The sequence below is a fragment of the Mytilus galloprovincialis genome, chromosome 6, assembly GCF_965363235.1.
Source record: "Mytilus galloprovincialis chromosome 6, xbMytGall1.hap1.1, whole genome shotgun sequence".
NCBI classification, from domain to species: domain Eukaryota; kingdom Metazoa; phylum Mollusca; class Bivalvia; order Mytilida; family Mytilidae; genus Mytilus; species Mytilus galloprovincialis.
This window is the reverse complement of record NC_134843.1, coordinates 19,240,178-19,251,413: the sequence shown is the minus strand read 5'-3', so window position 1 is coordinate 19,251,413 and position 11,236 is coordinate 19,240,178. Positions and strand designations below refer to the sequence as shown.

The 11,236-nt window shown below is 33.5% G+C and overlaps 1 protein-coding gene across 1 annotated transcript; it reads right to left on the bottom strand.

Moving 5' to 3' along the window:
- Window positions 1-215: 215 nt before the first annotated feature.
- On the bottom strand, window positions 216-10,894 carry LOC143079136 (nucleoredoxin-like). Its single transcript, XM_076254342.1, has 6 exons — window positions 10,560-10,894; window positions 9,827-10,026; window positions 8,780-8,936; window positions 2,623-2,700; window positions 1,250-1,452; window positions 216-567 (listed from the first exon to the last, which is right to left on the bottom strand). Exons 1-6 carry the CDS (start codon window positions 10,651-10,653, stop codon window positions 427-429), a joined length of 873 nt encoding a protein of 290 aa, XP_076110457.1. The 5' UTR covers window positions 10,654-10,894; the 3' UTR covers window positions 216-426.
- Window positions 10,895-11,236: the final 342 nt, after the last annotated feature.

Below are 11,236 nucleotides of genomic sequence, written 5' to 3'. Positions count from 1 at the left end.
TAATGTTTGTTAGTGAGAAATACATCACCGAAGAATCACGATGACAATCACACCCGGTATTATAACAGAGCGCAGAAATAGGAAATGGGAAATGTTCGAACTTTATTTCGGCTGGATGAAAAACAATGGAAAGCGTTCGACCTTTATTTCGGCTGGATGAAAAAACAATAGGAAGCGTTCGAACTTTATTTCGGCTAGACGAAAAAAAAAATCAATTTACAGAAGATTTTTTTTAATAATAAAAGAAAAACTAAATGAATGATATCCTAAACAAATTATAAATAAGGTGGTAAAATATCTTACAACTTAAAGATCATAAATAACATCATATAAAAATTATCAAAACATGTAGATGTGGTTTTTAAATAAATATTGCAGTTGATTGCAGATTCAAGAATATCATTAAATATCCATATATTGTCTTTATTATACGTTCCATGCAGCTGGGAATGATTCTGATGATTGAACACTAGCACGGCCATTTTTATCTATTATTTCTCCTGTGTTACCGTTTAAGATGATCAAAGTTGGAATACCACTCACTCCAAACTTACTACTGCAGGTAGCCTGTAATAACAAGATGAAGATGGAATAAAATTTCTATGGACAAGTTGCAACATTTTAGCACTCTCAAATATGTTTCCATTATTGAAAGATGTATGTTACTTGAGTTACAAAAAGAGGCAATTGTTCAAAAGTTCTTGAATGTTGTTGTTTCATTTAGAGGACCTTTCTCAATGCCATTGCGCTACAATTCATTTTACAAACAATCTATTTTGATGCATGTTGATAATATGATGATGTTGGCAGATTTTAAATAGTTTTGTTCAAATTTACTCCTAACCTTTTCAGACTTTTCGTTTGAATTAGAACTTGACATTTGAGCCTAGGCTCCGTGTTGAAGGCTGTACCTTGACCTATAATGTTAACTTTTATAAATTGTGACTCGGATGGAGAGTTGTCTCATTTGCACTCATAGCACATGTTCTTATATCTATATAATTGTATATAGAATAAATCTTGATGAAGACTGTTTGTCTGTTGGCTGTTTGTGTCGTTATTGCTGTCTGATTGACGTTTATCAAACATCTCATTTTATCTATTCATATTACTGCGGTTTATCGTAGCAACAAACCAAATGTAAAATCGTTTCAAAATAAGATGCAATTGCTAGACAGTATATTTTTTTTTGCTAACTGACCCTTCGTCTTGTCACTCCTGATAACCTTAAAGTTTAAACGCAACAAACCTTCAAATCTCTTTTTTCGAAATCCATTGCTAGCCATGGCATTTCTTTAAAATAGTCATTAAAACTAGCTTCATCACGATCAGAACTTATGAACACAATCTCAAAGTTGTTGGCGCCAGCTTTTTTCCAGTCTTCGTACTTCTTTGCCAGAACTGGTGTGAATCCACGACATGGTGGACACCAATGGGCGGAAAAGTACAAACCTGTAAACATACACAAATATACTTTTAAAACATATTAAGTACCATGCAATTTGACACTCAGGGTTCATTGCCAAAAAAAAGGTTTGACGAACGAAATTGACAAGGTGAATGCAAACTAGCCTGGATTTGTGGTGTACTAATTAAGATTTTGTAAGACAATTTTTGTTTAAAAAATAAAATAAACAAGAATGTGTCCAAAGTACATGGATGCTCCATCCGCACTATCATTTTCTAAAACTAGAACGTTTGATTTATAGGATGCACATGAACATATTATCGAAATATATTTAAGAAATTAAATCTTTCCTTCAATATGTATACATTTGTTTGATGTTTTATGGATGTAAAATATTGCTGTCGTTCACAGTGGGTTATCTGCGTTATAAAGCCTTAAATCAGTACACATTGTACAACGGTAAAAAATCTGATTGCAGTTACATTGATTAAAGGGGTATGTTCCCTCCCGGCTTCCACCCCCTAAACAATATTAAAATAAACCAAACCTAACGCAAAATTAAAACTCTGCCTGGACTGACAGTGTCTTATGATTTCTGTTTTTGTAACCAACATATAAACTATTTAAACTTGGATTTCCCAATACTTGAGATAATACATACACAAATATTTACGCACGTATACACACAATCAGTTAACCTTGAATTGTCTGTAGTACTTGATCTATATATTGATATTGTTTACATGTGTTTATATTGGAGATTTGTAAATTGTGTATTTTACTTAAACAATTAAATCTCAACACTATTTCGTATATAATTCATCTATTACATAAATGTGTACTAGAAACTTTGTTCAAATCATTGATTTTAAGACATAAATTACTGATAAAATCCTTGTTAAAATTTATAATTGGTTCGATAAAAATGTATCTATCAAACAGAGGGGATTTACCCGATTAATGAATCAACGAATAAAAATAACGGTATATATATGGAAAGAGAACTGTTTCCCATTTGACAAATTCTGCCGAAGTTGTATACATATTTTGTCTTTTTGTAATAAAAACGAAACCAATATTATACGTATACGGTAGTTTTTGCCTTATGTAGGAAAATATCTTAAAATCTTTGAAGCATGAAATTGTAATAATAATAAGTCAAAGCTTGTTAAGATTGAACGGGAAGATCAAAATAACATCGTTAAAAAACTTACCGACAACCTTGCCTTCTCCGGTAAAAGAACTGGTATCTACAGCTCCATCTTTTCCCTTCACTTTATCACCAATTAATTCTACAATGGCAGACATATTAAGTTATTTCACAACAACTCCGTGGTCAAGCTATATCAACTCTGGATAATATACTGACTTGACGTATGGATTAATATAGGTAATTATAAATGTAGAAACTCTCAGGTATAAACACGTTTCCAGATCATGGAAAGTTTTTATATGTATAGGTGTTAATAAATAGGTTTGGGAATGGGGAATTAAATAATGCATGGACAATATTTGTTTAAGAACACTATAATAAATATAAACGATCCATTGATTTGAATTTGATTTTCTATGTGTTTACCGCGAGTAGGATAACTGTAAACACCCCCTAAAACGCTTGACGTTTTCCTCTCAAAAATTCTTACGAAAAAAAGTGATCGTAAGTTAAACTGATATAATTATAGTCTTTATTAAAGAGTGTTTTTCTCATAGAAATTTTTGTGAATAAGTCGCTGTTAGGAATTTTATATATTAATAAATTGCTTCTCCGAGCGCAGCTGGATACGACCGCAGAGGTCCAACCCTGAACAGTTGGGGCAAAAATGGACAGAATATTCGCACTTGATACAGGTCTGACTTTGGATTGTAATTAAATAAAATAAAATAATAAATAGGTTTCTGACACAGAAATATTTGTAGTCAAAGAACTTGAATTGGTTATGTGATTTGAATTTATATTCATGTTTTTGCTTTTGTGTGCGAATGGACCCCCCTTTTTTTTGCCAATTTCTTTTTTTTTTTAAACTAGAAAAATACTTACTTGGGCCCTTTTTTGGTCCCTCATTCCTAAACTATTGGACCGTAACCCCCAAAATCAATCCTAACCTTCCTTTTGTGGTAATAAACTTTGTGTTTAAATTTCATAGATTGAGACACGATGTGATACCAATATACGACCGCGGTCGTACGACCAATATACGACTGCGGTCGTATAAAAAAGATCCAATTAACTCCCTCTAATCCGACAATTTTTAATACAACCACCAGGGTTCGACGACTTACAGAAAAGAGCGACGATTTACAGAAAAGGACCAAAAAAGGAACCGAAAAGGACCGAAAAGAACCGAAACGGATATCGATATGTTTTGTAATCGAAGGAAATAAGCAAATTGCAAATCATTGAAAAACTTATACTGTAAAAGGACTAATTTTAACTCACATGTATGTGAAAAATTACAGGTAGGGTCGGATGCCTATCTTATAGAATAGAAAAATAAAAAATAAAAATGTATTCACCAAATAAGGGCTCATAGGAGGGCATATAGCATACAAACAATAACATATGCAATACACAGACCAATCTAAATAAAAACCGATCTCTCATCGCTCCTGTTTCTGATATGTCGCGTGGGAGATCTAACGAAACCGGCTTTGAGGTCACATGTGAGTGAACTAAAAGTTATGAATTTATAAAGATATGCAAATGAGTTGACGACCTATTAATAAGCCAATCAAAAAAGTTTATGAATTATTTTGACTGACGATTTCGTCGTAAATAAAATGAGTTGCATCCCTTTGCCTTACGTTAAACTTCCAAGATCGTGGAAGACTCAATTTCATTGGTCGAAAAAGACACACCTACGAGGTCACTCACATGTGACCTCAAAGCGGGTTTCGTTAGATCTCCCACGCGACATATCAGAAACAGAAGCGATGAGAGATCGGTTTTTAATTAGATTGTACACAGACAATAGATATGTAATATGAGTAATAAAAAATAATACTGCAGGAAACACGCAACAAAAAACTAGCAATATACTATAATTCAATTAATACTAGTGTTGACATTGACTCATGTGCTCTAGGTTTATTAGTGTATTTTACCTATAAAAAGAAAAACAAGAAGTAGGAGTAGTAAGTGCTGAGAAATATATATACACATATAAATACATTGAATTACACACAGTTTGTTTTTTGAAATCAATTTACTGCACGCGTTGCCGTTTTATCGTAGTTGTCCTATCAGCCAGTTTCCTTTTCCTCTGACCTTTCTTCTTTCCTTTCGACCTAGCTTCATTGACCACTCGTCTGCCATCTGTTGACTTAACCAATTTGGTCTTCATACGGTATCGGCGGAACCTGGCAAAATATTTGTACCTTTCCCTTAAAGTTTTGTTTGCCCAAACGTGCCTGTCAATCTTAAAATGTTCGTGTGTGCTCGCAAGCGTATAAGGTCCTCTCCCTATCACTGCTCTCCGTAAATCTTTATAATTAGCCTCTACCATCATGTCTGTCATCTTTATCACAAAGTCAACTAATGACTGAGGCTTCCAATCAACAGCTATCTTAAGAATATGATTGTAAGATTTACTATTGTTTGTTAGTCCACTCTCTTTCAATTCTTCCCTCATTTTGCGGCACATATATATTCCCTTTAAGTACTGGCTTCAAAACCGTTGAAAAGTAGCCTTTCAATGATGGAAATTTTTCCCGTAACAGAATTCTTCGACTTCTTCACACTTTTCTTCAAAAACGGCACTATCGTCTGCATTAGAAATACCATTTCTTCCAAAAATGCGTTGCTCGATATCTAATCTGTCCTTTCTATGCATCCCAACTCCATTTTTCATCTTTTCTGAAAGGTTTAGTTTCAAATGCCGGGTACATAATACATGTCCATTGTTTTGTTAATTCTGATGACATGACCATAAACCACGGGCGTATGACGTTTGCGTCGATTAAATAAATTCTGATCTTCCATTTTCGCCGATTTGATTCCTTCTATATAATTTTTTATGCTCAAATTTCTGGGCAGCTGCAATCGTTGAAAACTTTAAGAAGACGAATTACAATGAACCCATTCTATTCGCACGACCATATCATATTTGTCTTTATGTATCAAGAAAATCCAGACCATTACCTTTGTTAAATGAGAACAATCTAATTAAAAATGAGAACTAATGAAATGACCGCCTGTGTACGCAAGCCAGAGAAACAAAAGATGGACTACGTTGTTGGCAAGTACAACAAGTATAGAAGATTACAGGGAAGGAATACATCAGATGTGTAGCATTTTTTAAATACTCAGCAAGAACAGATTTATAATTCATTGTATTCCGATAACAAGCTGATTTTAAAATCATGTTATGAGTTAGAAATACGTGAAAATCACGAAGTCCTTCGGAATCTAAACCAAATTGGACCTTGTTACTAGATTACATAATCATTCCATGTTTTCACATTTATAAATAAAAGTCAAAATAGATATAGGAAGATGTGGTGTGAGTGCCAATGAGACAACTCCCCATCCAAATAACAATTTATAAAAGTAAACCATTATAGGTCAATGTACGGCCTTCAACACGGAGCCTTGGCTCACAAACAGTTTATTTAAAAAATAAACGAAAAAGACACTTTTAAAGGCAACAAGAAAGTGGCGGTTGCATTGCTGATTGGTTAGTCTCGTGAAGACGATGACACTTCATAAGAGGCGAGACGGCTGTTATATAGTAGTGTCAGATAAGAGTTCATACGACCTTAAGGTGGTACCCAACACCTTCACTAAAATTTATTTGACTCGTTTAATTTTCATAAAATTTTGACAAAGTATTTACTTTGACCCTTGACAAAAATATAAAAATTTCAAAAAATTTGAACCAACCAATTTATCACAAAATATACACTGGTTATAGAGCAGTTTGACAAACACTAATTTTGATCATTGATAAGCATACTATTCCCTTAACAACACTACATAATTCAAACGTGAAGCTGATTTTACAGAGTTATCTCCCTGTAGTGTTAGGTATCGCCTTAAATGAACCAATCATGACGGGACACAAGGAATTCTAAGGGCTAGATTCGAGTTCAATTTGTTTGTACTTGTTTGCAAAATAGGGCATTATATCGGATGACCTGTATATTTAGAGAATATCACGCTGTGTATCTGCATGTAAAAGAAATGTTCCAACAGTGATTTGAGGAATTTTTCTTAAGTGACCTATTTGAATTTTATTCTGAGCGTACACATTTCATTCTGGTTGTCCCCTTTGCAACATTAGCTTCATTTGTCACAAGTTATAAAGCTTATTATACAGTGACAGCTTTTTTTCTAGAACAGGATTAAAACAATTAAATCTAAAAGAACTGTATAGATGATAAACGGACGAGGGTGAAACTTAATGCCCCCACCACGCAATGGTGGCGAAACAAATTAAAAACACCAAATGAATATCATATATTGAAATAAAAAATTCTTCGGTATCTGAAATTTAGCTAAAATATTTGATACATGCTGATGAGAAATCAAGCCATTCTACGCTTCTTATATTATCCTGTAAATAATTAATCAGGTCTTCAGGTCGTCGTGTTTTATTTTCTTTTAAGTTGTTTCACATGTTGTCATGTCTGGTCTTTTTATACTTTATACTACGTTTAAAGCCTACTATAATATATCATAACGGGTTTAGCTCGTTGGTGAAGGCTGTACTGTGTCCTATAGTTGTGTACACCTTCATCTTGTGTTCTCTTGTGGATAGTTGTCTCTTTGTCAATCAATATATCATTATATAAAGATCTAGATTTATCACAGTAATGCTAAGCTAATGTCTTTCATTTTCGGTACTTGTAAATAATGTAAAAGGAGATAGTGGATATAAGAAGATGTGGTACGGTATGAGTGCCAAGGAGACAACTCTCCATCCAAATCACAATCTGTAAAAGTAAACCATTATAGGTCACAGTACGGTCTTCAACACGGAGCCTTGGCTCACACCGAACAGCAAGCTATAAAGAGCAAATAACAAGGTCTCCTATAGAATTTCTGTAAAACCAGTCAGCTCTATTATCATCTGAGCTAAAGAAGCACGGTTCTTCCCTGGACTCAACCGCTTGAAGCTGACTAAGTGGTAGGCAGACCCACCATAAATCCAGAATCCCTATGACATTATACCACTATGTCTCTCACAACATATCTGGGCCAGATATATATCCCTAGTCTCTTACACACTTTTAAAATCCATAACAGTTCAAGCTTTCATAATTATTTTACAGTTCTGGTTTTAAAAATAAATAAATGGGGAATATGTCCATGGGACACAGATAATGCCGCTTGCATATAACGTTATGAATTGACATAAACTCAAAAAATGTAAAAGTGACGCTACTCAAATTTGTACTTGATCTGAATTTTGTGGTAAGAAGCATTGTGTATACGTTTCATAACAATTCATTGAGGAAAACTTCAGTCAAAGTTATAAAGAGAAAGGAAATGAAAAATCCAGCGAGTTGAGGCAAATCTAAGTTAGAGAACGGAAACGAAAAATTCAGCAATTTTTCCATTTGTAAAGAGGCATAACTCTAGAACAGTCAAAGTAACGCCACCAAAATTCAAACTTGATCTGTGTTTTGGGCTAATTTGCATTCTGTATAAGTTTCATAACATTTAGTTGAGGCAACAGAAACAAATTTTGGTACGTACATACGTACAGACGGACAAGAGTAACTAAACAATCAATAATGTGTGTGTCATAACATGCAACGTCAGCAGATAAATATCTTACCCTTCGCCAAGGGTAATATTTAAATAATTCTGTAGAATAATTAAAGCGTATACACAAGAAAACCAACCATTATATATAGTGGTATGATCATATTTCATGTAAGTCGATCCTTAGGCACATTACCAGTAAATATCTAAAAACAAAATCGACATGACGTCACGATTTGTAAAACTGTCGACGATATGTATGATTTTTTGGTCTTTTGGTTTTTGTCTGTCTCGTAGACACATCTGTGAATGATTTAATAAAAAATCATGGAAATTTCGGAAGCTCCAGAAACCAGAACGGTTGTTTGTGTCGTTCAAGGTTACGGGACTTCTTTAAACAATAATGCACCTATATTCAAAGTACGAGTTAAGCAGTTAGTTCACAACAAAAAATTGCATAAAATAATTGATTAGGTGCAATATTTCCAAAACCGGAAAACTGATTTTTCTGAAAGTTTTAGAGAGAATAAATCTTTATGTGCCTACCATTTTTGCATTTTTCACTTAAACCTAGCTCCACAGTATTGAAGATAACGGGTAAACTTCGAGACAGGTGAGCTTAAAAGTATGCTCGGCAAAATTTTAACCACGTTGACCGATCTTACCTTTGATATTAACCGGATCTGTATTCCACGTTTTAGGAAACTCATCACTTTCTCCTACGTCTTCTGAAGCGTCCTCGCTGATGACAGTACCAGTTTTTCCACATACAATTGATAATGTAGGTATACCCTGCACTTCAAACGTTTCAGACAACTTGTTCTAATAAAATAAGATGTGATGAAATAACATACAATAGGGTTAATGAACAATGACTGCCATATATGCAGTAAAATTCGTGTATTTATTTATATCACACATGCATGGTTATAAAATTATGAATACAACATCCACCGGTTTTTCTTTTTATTGAAGACCGCTCGGTGACCAATAGTTGTTTAATTTTGTGTCATTTTGGTCTTTTGTGGAGAGTGGTATCATTGGCAACCATACCACGTCATCGTATTTTATTATTATTATTATTAAAATGACTTTTCAATAAATTATGTCAGAAAAGCACCGATAATAGGAAATAGTTAGATAATTGTACGAAATCGACTTCAGTACGCATGGCATCGGTTCAGGGACACTCAAAACCCAAAGTTTGAAAAACGGTAATTATAAAACACCAATGTTCAATTTAAGGATCTCAAATATTATATAAGGTTTTCATAAAATATAATTATATTGTCCAATTTTATGAAATAACAGTCGGATTATTAGCCTCCAGATAAACTTAGTAAATATAATAGCGATAATTGCTTCATTTGTAGTTGTGAAAGATACATGTCATCTTTTGCACTTTTAACTTTCATCAGATGAAGTTGTGAATTACTGAAATCTATAAATACTGTCAGTTTGCAATTGAATATTTCTTCCTTTTGTTTAATACAGTGATATTGTGCGTGCTATTGTTCAATAATGTGCTACTGCGCAATACTGTGCGGTTAAAGATTTCTTGCTATTATGCAAAACTGTTGTGTTTTTCGCTATAGCGCAATTGAAGATGCGCGAACAAATGCCATGTCACAGTCAAGGCGAGTAACACTTACTGCAAAATTACCGAAACTGTTCAAGAAAGGAAAACAAATAAAAACAAAGTAAATGATTACCCTTCGTTCTTCGTCGTCATATGGAACTGTTAACCAAGGCATTTCTTTGTAATAATCGTCAAAACTCGACTGGTCCCTGTCGGAACTAACAAAGATGATTTCAAATGGATGACCAGCTTTCTTCCATGTCTCATATTTCTTGGCCAAATGTGGTGTAAAGGCACGGCAAGGTGGACACCAATGTGCAGAAAAATAAACACCTGCAATATACAACTTTACATGACAGTAAAGTAATGAGCTAGCATAAAGTAAACACACATTTAAACTAACAATGAAAACGAAGTATAGTCCGTATGCATATATCGATGGTAAATAAATCAAATATATATTAGTACATATTGGGGCTGCGTCTGCCCCCCTTTTGTTAGATGTTCGAATATGCCGGATATCATGACTATTTTTTTGGTGTCAATCCTTAGGAAAAAATATTGGATTTCATTTTCTAGTTTTATTAGATAAAACGAAATTGGTGCTAAAACGGAATTCTTGACATTTTTGTGAAATCGAAAAAAAAAATCTCAGAAAAACGGATTCACATTTGAAAAGAGGGCGGTAAAAAGACTATTTATGAAAACGATCATATTCATTATTATCATATGGGAACATAATGTCATTCCTCAGTGGTCACTCAGGTACACATGCAAGAAGATAGCGAAATAAACCTTTTCGCTTGGAAAAAAACCCCAGAGATTTTTCGCACGTTATTTTATTAACTAATTTATATCAGTCTTACCTATAAGTTTCTTTTCACCACATAGATCTTTTACAGCAACATCTCCATTCTTGCCTTTGACTTTCTCACCAAACAGGTCAATTATTTTCTCCATAGTTGATTGTATCTAGATGTCTGTGTAGTATAAACTTAAATTGGCCGAATCGTTAAGGATTTATACGTTAAAATGTCCACTCACTAATCTATTTTTAGGTCTTAGTATGAACTTCTAGAATGTATTCAGTATTGGTCGAATCGTTTATGATTAAGAATACACTGTCACTGACCACTAACTTACTAGTCTATTTTTAGGTCTTATTTTAACCTGTAAATCAATGTGTAAATGTATAAATGTTAAAAATAGACTTAGATCTATGAATCGTCTACACGTATGACGTATTTTGTGTAATGGTATTAATAGCATTGCCGGTAATGCTTGTGACTAATCGACTATTCTGGTTTTTTTTAAAGTTCGCTTTTGAAATTGAAAAAAAATTAATAAACTGGTTGCAGTTGAACAAAGGAATGTTTTGAATATTGAATATCGGACGAAAAACTAAATAATTGTTGTGAAAAGCAAAATGCTTGCTGTCTATTAAAAAGCAATACGTGAACCCGAAACTGCTGAATTGTCACAAAACAAATACTGCTTATTGAAATTAATATTTATGCATGCACGTGGTTTTTTTTCTCTCTCG